The sequence below is a fragment of the Antrostomus carolinensis genome, unplaced genomic scaffold (genome assembly GCF_000700745.2).
Source record: "Antrostomus carolinensis isolate BGI_N321 unplaced genomic scaffold, ASM70074v2 scaffold34080, whole genome shotgun sequence".
Taxonomy (NCBI): Eukaryota; Metazoa; Chordata; class Aves; order Caprimulgiformes; family Caprimulgidae; genus Antrostomus; species Antrostomus carolinensis.
Genome location: NW_010288241.1, coordinates 3,962 through 16,988, shown reverse-complemented (window position 1 = coordinate 16,988; position 13,027 = coordinate 3,962). Strand labels below are relative to the sequence as shown.

The window sequence follows — 13,027 nt, the reverse complement described above, 5'->3', positions numbered from 1 at the left end:
CAGCAGGGTGGGGGAGAACCCATGGGTGGGGGAGAACCCACGGGTGGGGGGCACTGTCTCAGGATGGACACCCAAACATGGTCATGGACTCGGCGAACTCAATGAAGTCCTGGCAGAGGGGTTGCAGGTCAGGCTCCTGGCACGCCACCTCCGAGGGCCACATCTCCAGCCACGTGTCCTTGCCGATGAGGTAGGAGAAGCTGGAGACAACAAGGGGACAGAGGGGACATGGGTCAGAAGAGGGCGGCACCCTGGAGGGGGACGTACCTCTGGCATGTCCATGTGTCTCTGTGTCCCCATGGCCCCATGTCTCCATGTCCCATCTCCCCATGTTGCCATGTCCTCAAGGTCTCCAGTGTCCCATGTCTCATGTCCCTGTGTTCCCATGTCCCCAATGCCCCATGTCTCATGTCCCTGTGTTCCCATGTCCCCAATGCCCCATGTCTCATGTCCCTGTGTTCCCATGTCCCCAGTGGCCCATGTCTTATGTCCCTTTGTTCCCACATCACCACAGAAGTGACCCCATCCATTTTCCCACACATGTCCCCATGTCCCTACCGGCCACCGGTGACCCACAGGTCGGTGGCCAGCCCCCAGAGCAGGTAGTCCTGGCCTATCTGTAGCTTCAGAGCATCTCGGCACTGTCGGTGGCTCACAAAGGTCCGGTTGCTTCCTGCTGGGTCCTCATCAGTGCCTGTCCCAGGGGAGGACACACAGGTAACATGTCACCTCCACCCCAACACAACAGAGACACCCACTTTGCCATGTCCCCCAGTGGGGACTCTCAATCCCCAGGAAGTCACTGGCATGGTGGCACCACCCCACTGATGTCATCAGCCATGGGTGCCATCAGTTCCCTCCAGCTTTCCCCAGCACCCTTGGGTGTCCCAACCCCAGCTGGGTGACACCAGCCCTCATGGGTGTCCCCAGCACCTTTGGGTGACACCAACCCACCTGGATATCCCCTCCCAATGGGTATCCCCAGCACCACTGGGTGATGCCAAACCACCTGGGGGCCCCCAAGCCACCCTAGTGACACCAACCCACCCAGTTGTCCTTGCCCCTCGCTGTCCCCAGCCCTGGGTGACCATGTCCTCCAGGGTGGCCTTGTCCCCCACCCCTGGGGTGCTCATACCCATCTTGATGACAGAGAGGATGGTCATGATGTAGTTGTCATGGGACGGCGACTGCTCCATTGCCATCAGCTTCACCTTGTACACTGAGGAGAGGGATGTCACGGTGTCACCCACTCCAGGGTGGTCCCTCAGCACATGGGGACCCTTCTATCTCCCCCTTTCCTCCCTGTGTCCCTCCACATCCCACCTGTCCCTCTTGTCCCTCCATGTTCCCCTGTCCCCTCCCATCTCTCCATGCCCCTCATGTCCTTCATGTCCCCATCCACATCCTTCATGACCTCCCTATGTGCCCCCAAGTGCCTCCTTGACCCCACATCCATGACCCCACATCCCCCATGTCCCCTTGTCCCACCATAGTCAACTCCCGGCTCGCAGGCACGCTCGATGCGTCGGTTGACGGTGGTCGGGAGGTTCTCCTGGTGCCTCATGAAGCAGTTTTCTGTGGGGACATGGGGACACGGCCATGGCAAGGTCTATTGTGTTGGTGACATGTCCCATCACGGTAGGGACATGTCCCACCGTAGCAGGGACATGGTTCCATCACAGCCATGACATCCCATCATGTCAATGATGTGTCCCATCACAGCCATGACATGTTCCATCACACCAGGGGTGTTGACCCATTCTGTCCCCATGTCCCTGTGTCCTCATGTCACCTTCAGCACAGCGGCACACATCCCCATAGCAGATCTTGCTCAGTTGTCCACCGTCCTTGTCCGGATGGTAGAAACGGGTGCAGCGGTCATCTACAGGGACATGAGGGGTCACAAGGTGAGGGGGGACACAAGGACCAGCGGGAGACATGGGGACACGGTGGTGACATTGGGAGGGAGAGGGTCATCAGGGGATGCAGGAGGACATGGTGACACGGGCATGGGGAAAACATCAGCAGGGACATGGTGGGACAAAGGGACAAGAGGGGACACAGAGGGAGGACATAGAGGGGACTTTGTGGAAGACAGGGGGGCACAGAGGAGAGTGTGGGGACAGAGAAGACCTGAGGGTGACACAAGGGGACATGGGGCGCACCGATCTTGTAGTAGCTATAGACAGAGACGGCCGCAGGCTGGATCAGTCCCACCTGGAATCTCTGGTGGGCTTTGAAGGAGAAACACTCCTCAGCCTTGTGCGAGATCTGGGGACAGGGACATGGGGACACAAGGACATGGGGATGACAGTCATCCAGGCTGGGAGCCAACGCCCCAAACCCCAGCCTGACCCTGTCCCCAGCCAAGTCCCCATGCTGTCCCTATCCATTACCTGGACCTGTCCTTGTCCCCACCCCTGAGACCCTTTACCTGTCCCCACCTGTGTCCTCATCCATGTCCCCAACTTCATTCCCACCATGGTCCCTGTTCGCATCTCTGTCCACGTCCCCACCCCCACATGTGTCCCTGTCCCATCCCTGTCCTCACCTGTGTCCCCACCTTCATCCCTATCCCTGCCCCTGCCCATGTCCTCAGCTCCATCCTGTGCCCCTCCCTGTCCTATCATGTCCCCAATCCTGTCCCATCTTGTCTCCATCCCCATATCCCCACATCCCCTCTGTCCCCACCTTGTCAAGGTAGATGACGACGTTGCTGCGTTCTGACTGTCCTTGGTCGAGCTCAAACTTGGAGATGTACCTGTCCACCCCCTCTGTGAGCTGGGGACAAGGACACGGTGACACTGGGCACGCAGGGACACGTGGGGCCATGCAACCACATCAGGATTCAGGGAGGTATGGACACAGAGACACAGAGGGACACGGGGACATTGGATAATGGGACACACAGGGACACGTGGCCATGGCAGGATGACGAGGACTTGCAGAGATGTAGGGACACAGGGGGACATGGGCACAGGGGGATAGTGACACCAGGGGACACAAGGACACATGGCCTTGGAGGGATGCAGAGGCACAGAGGAATATCCCTAGGGACACATGGAGATGTGGGGACACAAGGACATGGGGGACACACATAGGGGTTAGGGAGATGTGGGGACATGGTGGGACACAATGGCACAAAGATGCAAGGTCCTGTGTCATGTGTCCCCATGTCCCCACACTCACCCTCTTCAGGTCCTGGAGGTCAGGGAAGAAGCCCGTGAGCATGGAGACATCAAGGATGGACATGGTGGCATCCACATTGTCCAGGTACCTGTGGGGACAGAGCTGAGGTCACCTTCCTGTCCCCAATTGCCCTATTGTCCCCAGTGTCCCCATCTCTGATGTTCCTGTTTCCAAGGATCCCTACGGGACAAGGTGAGGTTGAGCTCTGTTTGTCCCCAACGTCCCCATCCTTTTCCTTGATGTCCCTGTCCCCAGTATCCCTATTGCCCTCCCTGTTCCCAACGTCCCTGATGTCTCCAGTGTTCCCAACCTGTCCTACCTGGTGCAGACGGTGATCTTGACGGAGCGGATAACATTGTCCTCTTCCTTACCTGGAGGGAGACATGAGGACAATGAGGGGACATGGGTGCCATCAAAGGGGACATCGGGTTTCATGGAGGGTCCACATAGAGGACATGGGGCAGGATACAAGGGAACATAATAAGGACATGGTGGGGACATCTGAGTGACTCACCTACGTTCACATCCTCCACTTGGACCTGCAGGTCGAAACTGTCACACTTGTTGTCCTTTTCAGGGACCTTGGCATTGTAGACGGTCACCACTGTCATCGTCCCCTTGCCAGTGCCCTCAGCTTTCACTGTGAAGTCCTCGTTCAACTTGGTCTGCAGGGAGAGGGGACACTGGGGAGGGACAGGGACATCCCCTGGGAGGGACATGGAAGGGATGGGGCACCCTGGTCCATGGATACATGTGGGAACATGGAAGGGGTGTAGAAGGGACAGGGACATCCTAGGACATGGAGGGGACACTAGCGTTGCAAGACACAAAGGGGACAAGGAAATCAGAGGACATGGAGGGGACATGAAGGGGCAGGGACATTCCAGGTCAGGGGACAAGATCAGCCTGAGACATGGAGGGACATGGCAGGGACATCCCAAGGACACAGAGGGGACAGGACATGGAGAGGACAGGGAAGGGACAGGGACACCCGAGGCCATAGGACATGATTGTCCTGGAACATGAAGAGACACAGAGGGGACAGGGACATCCCATGGACAGCAACAGCAGGATGAGCAGTGCTGCATCCCCATGGTCCTGATGGTGACAGTGACAATGGTGACAAAGGTGCTGGTACCTCGGCAGAGCGTGCCACTAGGGCGTTGCTGTTCTCAATGCGGTAGGTGATGGCACTGGCACGGCGTGGCAGCAGCACCGACACGTCGAGGTTGAGATCCAGCTGACGTGGAGTTGCCACCTGGTACTCGGCCAAGGCTTGGAATACCAGGATGGTGGCCTGTAGGGACATCAATATCACCAGGGCTTGGGGACACTGTCTGGAGCATGCCCATAGTCCCCTGAACCTGAGGTGACCCCAAGTCCTGGAACCACCTAATACCACCTGGAACATACTCTTGGGGGTCTTATGGAGCAGAGGTGTCCCCTAAGGACAGGACATGTCCCTGGAGGTCCCCATGATCTGGAGGTGTCCCCAAGGACTAGGGTGTCCCTCAGGGACTTGTCTTTTGGGTCTTCCAAAGTCCTCGAGATCCCATGGGACCAGGAGTTTTTTTCCCCAAGGGCAGGCCATGTCCCTGGGGTTCCCAAGAGCCCTGAGGTGACCCCTAAGCCCTGACGGGTCCCCTAATGGCTTTGAGGTCCCATAGGCCCAGAGGTGTCCCCCAAGACAAGTGCCATGTCCCTGGAGTACCCAGGGCCACAAGGTGACCCCTTAACCCTCAACAAAGCCCTCAACCCTGATCTTCCTGTCCCCCTTCTCCATGGCAGCAGGTGCCAGGGCAGCACCAATGTTTGCCAGGAGGGTTAGTAGCCCACCTGAGTGGATCCGTAGCCACCACCGAAGTAGTTCTGCTTGGCAAGCCAGCGGACCACCGGTCCCGTCAACTGCGGCTTCTCCATTTGCAGCAAGGCCAGCAAGGCATAGGATGTCCCCTCAATGTTGTAGGTATGGGCATTGCGTTCCTCCCAGCAATCACCCCCTGGGGTCACATTGATCCCTCAGCACCCTTGAGGGATGATTTCTCCTCCCACCAGGTCACCCATCATTATATCCCTCCCAGTCCCAGTTTTGTCCCCCTTGGTGAGACATCACCTTTGGAGAACTTCATGAGAACTTTCTCGCTTTTGAGTTTCCCTGTCAGGGCCAAGGCATAGGAGGTCAGGGCCACCGTGTAGGGTCGGGTCAGCGACTGGTACCTCCGGCTAAGATATTCAGCAGCTTTGTTGATGCTCCCGTCCAAGCTCTGGGCAGAAAGGAAGGTAAGTTTGGATTATCAGGTGGCTGCTATAAGGGTTGGCCACCTCATCTTGAAGCATTATCCTTCTATGTGACAAGTGCCAGTCGTCCTTCCTCTCCTCATGTGGGATTGAGGACTGGGCCACTCACATTGACATGGTCCTTGCAGACCTCCCGGGCTTCCTGCAGTGCGATGAGGGTGAAGGCCGTCAGTGACACCTCGGGCTCGGCACCCTGGTAGCCTCCCTGCGTGACAAAATGAGGGGAAAAACCTCTGGATCATGATTTTCACAGCAAGTTCTGGCCACCCAACACTCATCCCTGTCACCCAACATAATCCTTTCCCCACAGCGCATTCCAAAAGCACATCCTCAAGCCAACAGAGTAGGGACAGGGTTTGGATCCCTCCATACCACCATCTCCTTATGGATAACAGGAGCATCTTCTTGGAAAATCCCATCTGGCTTCTGCTTCTCCAGGATAAGCCATTTCACGGCACCACAAACCACTTCAGGCTCAATGTCAACCAGCTTGATGGCCATGGCAAAGACTTTGACCACATAGGCTGTCAACCTGGGGACAGGAGTACCTTAGTGTCATTTCCAACCCTGTCACCTGGACCTGCACGGTGGTGGCAACATGACTCACCAGGTGCTTGATGGGCGGTTATTGAAGGCAGCGTAGGAGCTGTCAGGTTTCCGGAAAGCAAGTTGTTGGGTGTAACCTGGTGAGGAGATGGTGGTTGGCCATCACAAGGAGCACCTGGAGGTGGCTTTAGGCCACCAACCCACTCCAGAGCACATTCCAGTGCAAACCAGTAGCTCCAGAAATCCCCAAATTGATAGAACCCAACCCATGTCTTTTGCAAAGGTGCAGGTTTCTTCAGCACCTTGGAGGATGGTGACATTTAGCATCCCAAGAGAGGAAACCATGAGATGGTCCCACCCTTTGAGGGATGTTCCTACCCTTTTTAATCAAGTTGATGGCCTCAGCACGGCGGTCAACACCAAAGCTTTCCCACTGCAATGTGCTGTCCAAGTAGTGGGTGGCAATGACGGTGGGTGTCAACGCGATCATGTTCTGCTCCCCACAGCCCGATGGCGTTACAATGAGGTGCTTCAGCTTGTCCCCATCAATGGCTTTCTCCACCAAGATGGACACAGGGTTGCCTGGAACAGAAGAAGGGGAGACGTCAGCCAGGGGTGTCCCACCCCCTCCCGGCTTGTCCCCAAGTGTCTCTTCCCCTGCTCTCACCTTGGATGCTGACTCTGGTCTCTGACTCAGTGTTGGGGACAATGTCAGAGAGGTTTGCTGCCCTCACCTTCTCTTCCTGTACACCATCTGCAGGGTAAGGAGACCAGGATGGAGATTAGTGACACCAAATCCTTCATGTCCCCCCCAACCTGAGGTGACCCAGCCTTGCCCCCAATCTGCAGCAGTATGTCCCTTGTCCCTCAAGATATTCCAGAGCCATACCAGGACGTCCTTCCTCCCTTGAGATGCCCCAGCTCCATGGTAGTGTGTTCCTTGTCCCCAAGGATGGCCCAGATCCACAGCAGGACATCCCTTATTCCCTGAGATGTCCCAGCACAATAGTGGCACATCCCTTGTCCCCAAAGATGTCCCAGCTCCAAGTAGGATGTCCATTGTCCCCACGGATATTCCAGACCCATAGCAGGACATCCCTCATTCCCTGAGATGCCCCAGCTCCATACTGGAATGTCCCTTGTCCCCCAAGATACTCCAGTTCTACCTTTGGTGGTATGTCCTTCATTCCCCAAGATGTCCCAGACCCACAGTGGGACTTCTCTTGTCCTCTGAGATGTCCCAGATCCTTCCCTTAGTGGGACCTCCCCATGGGGTTGAGACATCCCCAAGGCCAACTGGGACCACTCACTGACTCCCTTCGTCTTCGGGTCCAGCTCAACTATCTTCACCGTCTTCTCCAACCTCATCCCTTCAGGCTGCAGAGATGAGAGTCCAATGCTAAAGGTTGGGCTGGTTTTGGGTCACCCCTTTCCAACCTCTTTGGGTTGTCCAAGAAAGGTGTCCCAGTACAAAACCAGCACCCCCAGGTCATAGTATAAACTGGGAAAGCCCCAGGAGACCACACTTGAGCATCCTGGGGGAAGGATCCTTCATCCCTGGGCACCAACACCAGGATGAAAGTGGAGACAGGGATGTCACAAGGATAACATGCTGGGAACATCTCGGGGATGGAGGTGGCACCGTGTGGTGGAGACACCATGAGCAGCAATGGCGACTCACCACAACTTTGAGCTTCTTCTTGACACCATCAGCCACGTAGCTGCCCCGGACAGCTGCCTTCACCTCAACGTCATGCAGTCCCAGCTGCAAGGGCACAATGACGAAGGGCACGGCCCATGATGACTGGGGTTTCAGCTTGAGGATCTGCTGGTAACGCATCTTGGAGGTGGAGGCGCTGCACAGGGCTGGGTTGTACATCAGCTCCACACGCACCTGCAGGGCACAGAGATGTTGGCCATGGGGCTCAGGTGGCCACAGACCCCCCAGAAGTCCAGGCATGGGTCCCCTACCAACCGTGATTTCGTGTGTCCAGTAGTTGTAGAGAATGGCACGGATCTCCACTTGCTCGTTCCTCACCACAGAGTAGGGCAGGCGCAGGTCGATGAAGAAGTCCTTCATCACCGTGATCTCATAGGGGTCAGCCACGCACAGCCCTGTGGGGTGACCCCCAGGGACATGGGGTTCAGGCTAATGGTTTGCTGGGCCCCTCATGTCCCAGGGACATCCTCAAGGCTTTCAGAGATCTCTCAAGTCCCATGAAGTCTTCCAAGGCTTAGGAGATCCCTCAAGTCCCATGGAGTCCTCCCAAGGCTTAGGAGATCCTTCAAATCCCATGGAGTCCTCCCAAGGCTTAGGAGATCCTTCAAATCCCATGGAGTCCACCCAGTGATTAGGAGATCCCTCAAGACCCAAGGACTGTCATCAAACTTTGAGGGATCTCCCCAAAATTTGGGGTTTCACTCCAGTTGTGTGCACCTCTCTAAGATTTTGGAGATCCCTCAAACCCCAAGGAAACTCACCAGGCTTTAGGGGACCCTTCAAGTCCCAAGGACCACCCCCTAGGTTTGGGGGATTCCTTTGATCCCCAGGGACACCTTCCTACTCCATCACATACCCTTGGTCTGTGAGAGGCTGACGGCCAGGACCTCCCAAGTGGTGATGGAGTCCTTCAGGTACACAGGTAGAGTCTTTGTGGAGATTCTGGAAAGGATGGAAAAGACCAAGGTGGGTCATAACCAGCCCCAAGCCAGGCTAGGGAGGTGAAACCAGATACCAAGCTGGAGTACAAGAGGTCATAGCTGATCCCCAAGCTAGACTAGGGGGTTGTGGATCCCCTGAGCTGGACCAAGATGTCATAGCTGGTCCTGAGGCAGCACCAGGGGTAAAGGTGGCCCTTGTCTGGACTTACAGGGGATTATAGCTGGTCTCCAGACTGGGTAAGGCAACGTCCAGAGCTGGACAGGGAGGAAGTAATGATCCCCAAGTTGAGCCATGGGATGGAGAGGTAGTGGGACAAGGGCAGAGGACTCACCCCAGCTCATTGGGCCGCTCCGTCAGTGGCTCCACCTGCCACAGCCAGCTCTCCGGGAAGAGGCTCCGTGAGGTGATGTCCTCATCAGACAGGAAGTCATCGTCTGCCTCGCCTGGGGGTGGCAGCATCCCTCTCGACCGTGGCCTCAGGGGCCAAGCCGCTGGGTGGAGCCAGGATCACCCCAGCATTATCCAAGTACTATCCTTGTTTTGCCCAAGTATCATCTAGACATCACCCAGCTTTCACCCAAGCATGGCCCAAAATTCACCCAAGTATTGCCTGAGGTTCACCTGACCCTCATCCAAGCATTGCCCAAGAATAGCACAAGCAACACCTGAGGTTCACCTGACCTTCACCCAAACATTGCCCAAGGATAGCACAAGCAACACCTGAAGTTCACTTGACCTTCACTCAAGCATCACCCAAGGACAGCATAAGCAACACCTGAGGTTCACTTGACCTTCACCCAAGCATTGCCCAAGGACAGCATAAGCAACACCTGAGGTTCACCTGACCCAAGCTTCACTCGAGCTTCACCCAAGCTTCGCCCAACCACCAACCCCACCATCACCCCACCATTGCCCAGCACTTGCTTCGAGCCAGCACAAGGTGGAGCTCCCGTTGCTTCTGGTCGCGGATGCCCTTGATGTAGTTGCAGCAGTCAAGGAAGGCCCGGATGCAGGCTTCTCCATCCTGGATGTAGTTGGTCCGATGTTCACAGCTGTGGCCCATGGGGTTTTCCTTCATGCCATCCTCACAACACTTGCGCAGCGCCTTGTCCATGTACTCAGCCGCTGCCAACACCGAGGCACCCAGCTGACACCCAAATTCCCTGGCCTGCGGGCCAGCAGGGACAAGGACACTCTGGTGTCCTTTGGGATATAGGATGCTGTGGTATCACCAGGGACACGGGACACTCTGGTGTCCCTCAGAGACATGGGACACTGGTATTCATTGGGATATGGGATGCTGTGGTATCACCAAGGACATGGGATACTGGTGTCCCTCAGGGATATGGGACATTGGTCTTGAGTGGGACATGGGACACTTTGGTGCCCTTCAGGGACATGGGACACTGGTCTTGATTGGGACATTGGATGCTCTAGTGTCCTTCAGGGACCTGGGACACTTTGGCATCCTCAAGGACACAGGACACTCTGGTGACCCTGAGGGACCTTGGACACTGGTATTGATGGGGACATGGGATGCTCTGGTGTCCCTTGGAGACCTGGGATGCTTTGGCATCTTCAGGGACATGGGACAATCTGGTGTCCTCAGGGGCACAGGACATTCTGGTGTTCTTGGGGACATAGGACACTCCCAGTGCCACCTACCCTTAGTGCCTTTGTACTCGATGAGTTGTAGGGAGCGGCGCTTGCGTTTGGCAGGCTGGGGACATTGGACCTCTGGGGACAGAGAGGACACAGGTCAGGCACAGTGTCACAGCCCCAAACCCAGGTGTCACTTCCCCTTGACATCAATTGTCACCTCCCAAAGCTCAGGGCACACATCCCTGAGGTGTCATACTTCCCCATCTTTGAAATGCCACATCCCCAAGGTGTCACCTACCCCAGCCCTAAGGTGCCACCCCAGGTTGTCCCAGTCCCCAGCATATCCCCTACCCGCTCGCTGTGGTGTGGCAATGTCCACGTTGGTGACCAGGCTGAGGCCGGCATCAGCAAAGACACCCACGTGGTTCTTCCCGCTGCCTGAGGTGCAGCCAATATCACTCTTCTCCACTGTGTCCCAAACCTGTGACCAACAGAGGACAGCCATGACAGCCACTGCCACCACCCAAGGACAGTGAGGACAAGGACCTGGGCACCCACCTTGGACTGGGTGAGCTTGTTCTTCTTGCTGAGGACAAAGACGCCCTTGTCCACGGCCACCAACCCCACGTGGGCATTGTGGTCACCTTCAATGCGCAGTCTCATGGGTGTCCCCGGTTCATGCACCCGGTTGTCAGCCTCTGTTGCTCCCTTCACCACCAGCTGCCAGGGACACAGGGTGGGGGGTCATGTCCATGGGATGCCCAAAAAAAAACCCCTTCACCACACCTCCAGCAGCTGCCCCATGGTGGGTACCCCAACCCCACAGAGTGTTGGAGTCCTCCATGGGTAGCTGATGGCTATGTCCTCCACCATGGAATATCTGGACCATCAATGGGCCACCTGGGCCACCCAAACCTCTCATGGACTATCCAAGCCACCTAAGTGACACCCAATCCGCATCATGGGCCACCCAAGCCCCTCAAGAACCGCTCAAGCTGTTCCAAGGGCCCCCCAGGCCCTTCAAGGACCATCCCAAAGGTCACTCAGGCCACCTCCAAAGCCCATTCAATGCCTCCTTGACCCATGGGACAGTGGGGACACACTCACAGTGCCCATGCAAGTGTCTTTGACATCAACCCAGACGGAGTCAGCAACAATCTCCCTAGGTTTCACGTAGTAGTAGGCCACGATGCGGAAGGAGGGGATGAGCTCAGTTGTCACTGGCAGCGACATGGTGACCAGGCTCTGGCCAGCCTCATGCCGCTGTCGTCCCACACGGACAATGCGTCCCTTGCTCATGATCTGCGATGGGCAAGAAAAGGCAGAGTTGGTGGCCACCTGGACATCTAGGTCCCAGGATGGAGGGCAGTTGGTTGGCAGAGGCCAAGTGTGCTCACCAGGTAGGTGAAGTACGGGACAGAGTCACGGACAGAGTTACTGTTGCTCTTGAGGTGGAAGTTCACAGCGAGGTTGTCACCAGGCTGCAGCTCGGTGGCCCCCACAGCCAGGTGGAGGAAGTTGCCGGAACCACCTTGGCTGTGATAAGCTTCAGCAGTCATCTGCCGCGAGGCTTGGCGGTCGGGAGGCAGCCCTGCCTGGTCTGTCCGCACCTGCAACACAGGGGACACGGTGGCACTTGGTCAACTGGGAGAGGTGTGGACCTGGGCAGGGATCACCATGGAGGTCTTGGCCTCTATAAAGGTCTCCCTGATCTCTGCTGCCCTGGTCCTTGGTCAACTTGATGATCTCTGCTACCCTGAGTGTCTTGGACACTCTAGTCAACTCGACCACCTTGGTCCTCCTCACATTGGTGCTCCTGGCCCTTGGCTACCCTGAACATCTTGACTACATCAGTTCCCCTGACCTTGGCCATCCCAATTCTTGGTAACTGGCGAACCATGCTGGCCCTGGCCATAGGCCACCATGGACAACTTGGCGACTATGTACATCTCCACTAGTCTCCTTTACACTGGCCATCCTGGTCCTTGATCACCATGGATGTCTTAATCAATCCAATTGTCTTGGCCACCATGGTCCCCCTGAGCTTGGCCATCCAGTTCCTTGGTCAACAGTGACCAGAGTGGCCCTGACACTTGGCCACCATGGATGTCTGGGCCGTTCTGGTCCCCTCATCCTGCTCTCTCGGCCCTTGGTCAATGGTGACCATGATGTCCATGATCCTTGGTCATATCAGCCACCTTGGTTGCCTCAGCAACCCCAGTCCCCAGATCACTTCAATTCCCCTTGTCCCCAGCCACCTGGGCCACCCAAGGTCACCCTGGTACCAATCCCCACTCACCGTGATGGGAACAGTGTCCTTGTTGGCCGGCATGTTAAGGACCAGCTTGGCTGTGCCATCACGCTGGGTGGAGACAAGACCCTGGAAGCCATCAGCCTTGACGGTGACACGTGGAGCCGGGGACTCATCAGGGTTAGTGACATAGACCTGTAGGCAATACAGTGTGACATGACATTACATTGGAGACATGGCATGAGGGACACGTCACCATGTAGGTGACACAGGAACAGGCCATGGTCCCCAGGCCCTCTCCAGGTGACGCAGTGATATGACGTGGGGAGAGACCCTGGTCCCTAGGTCTCCTTCACCCACAAACCCCCAGTTTTGGCCCATCTCCATCTCAATACTGGGGACCCTTGTACCATGGGGGTTCTGAGCCAATGCCACCACTGTCCCCATCGCTGTCCCCAGATGCCATTACCGTCAGATCA

The 13,027-nt window shown here is 56.6% G+C and overlaps 1 protein-coding gene across 1 annotated transcript in view; it reads right to left on the bottom strand.

Moving 5' to 3' along the window:
* Nucleotides 1-58: 58 nt before the first annotated feature.
* C3 (complement C3) overlaps nucleotides 59-13,027 on the bottom strand; it is a 16,858-nt gene continuing 3,889 nt past the window's right edge. Inside the window, exons 11-40 of the mRNA XM_010166076.1 lie at nucleotides 12,597-12,757; nucleotides 11,695-11,907; nucleotides 11,405-11,599; nucleotides 10,856-11,017; nucleotides 10,649-10,778; nucleotides 10,361-10,432; nucleotides 9,620-9,820; nucleotides 9,027-9,138; nucleotides 8,610-8,695; nucleotides 8,009-8,148; nucleotides 7,715-7,927; nucleotides 7,344-7,410; nucleotides 6,701-6,787; nucleotides 6,412-6,615; nucleotides 6,095-6,170; nucleotides 5,860-6,019; nucleotides 5,597-5,692; nucleotides 5,303-5,453; nucleotides 5,026-5,189; nucleotides 4,328-4,486; nucleotides 3,704-3,854; nucleotides 3,509-3,560; nucleotides 3,190-3,277; nucleotides 2,692-2,781; nucleotides 2,166-2,271; nucleotides 1,793-1,882; nucleotides 1,489-1,575; nucleotides 1,136-1,219; nucleotides 559-694; nucleotides 59-200 (exon numbers count right to left, since the gene is read on the bottom strand). Of these exons, the coding sequence (XP_010164378.1) occupies nucleotides 59-200; nucleotides 559-694; nucleotides 1,136-1,219; nucleotides 1,489-1,575; nucleotides 1,793-1,882; nucleotides 2,166-2,271; nucleotides 2,692-2,781; nucleotides 3,190-3,277; nucleotides 3,509-3,560; nucleotides 3,704-3,854; nucleotides 4,328-4,486; nucleotides 5,026-5,189; nucleotides 5,303-5,453; nucleotides 5,597-5,692; nucleotides 5,860-6,019; nucleotides 6,095-6,170; nucleotides 6,412-6,615; nucleotides 6,701-6,787; nucleotides 7,344-7,410; nucleotides 7,715-7,927; nucleotides 8,009-8,148; nucleotides 8,610-8,695; nucleotides 9,027-9,138; nucleotides 9,620-9,820; nucleotides 10,361-10,432; nucleotides 10,649-10,778; nucleotides 10,856-11,017; nucleotides 11,405-11,599; nucleotides 11,695-11,907; nucleotides 12,597-12,757 (3,875 nt within the window). The remainder of the gene's footprint in view (nucleotides 201-558; nucleotides 695-1,135; nucleotides 1,220-1,488; nucleotides 1,576-1,792; nucleotides 1,883-2,165; nucleotides 2,272-2,691; nucleotides 2,782-3,189; nucleotides 3,278-3,508; nucleotides 3,561-3,703; nucleotides 3,855-4,327; nucleotides 4,487-5,025; nucleotides 5,190-5,302; nucleotides 5,454-5,596; nucleotides 5,693-5,859; nucleotides 6,020-6,094; nucleotides 6,171-6,411; nucleotides 6,616-6,700; nucleotides 6,788-7,343; nucleotides 7,411-7,714; nucleotides 7,928-8,008; nucleotides 8,149-8,609; nucleotides 8,696-9,026; nucleotides 9,139-9,619; nucleotides 9,821-10,360; nucleotides 10,433-10,648; nucleotides 10,779-10,855; nucleotides 11,018-11,404; nucleotides 11,600-11,694; nucleotides 11,908-12,596; nucleotides 12,758-13,027) is intronic.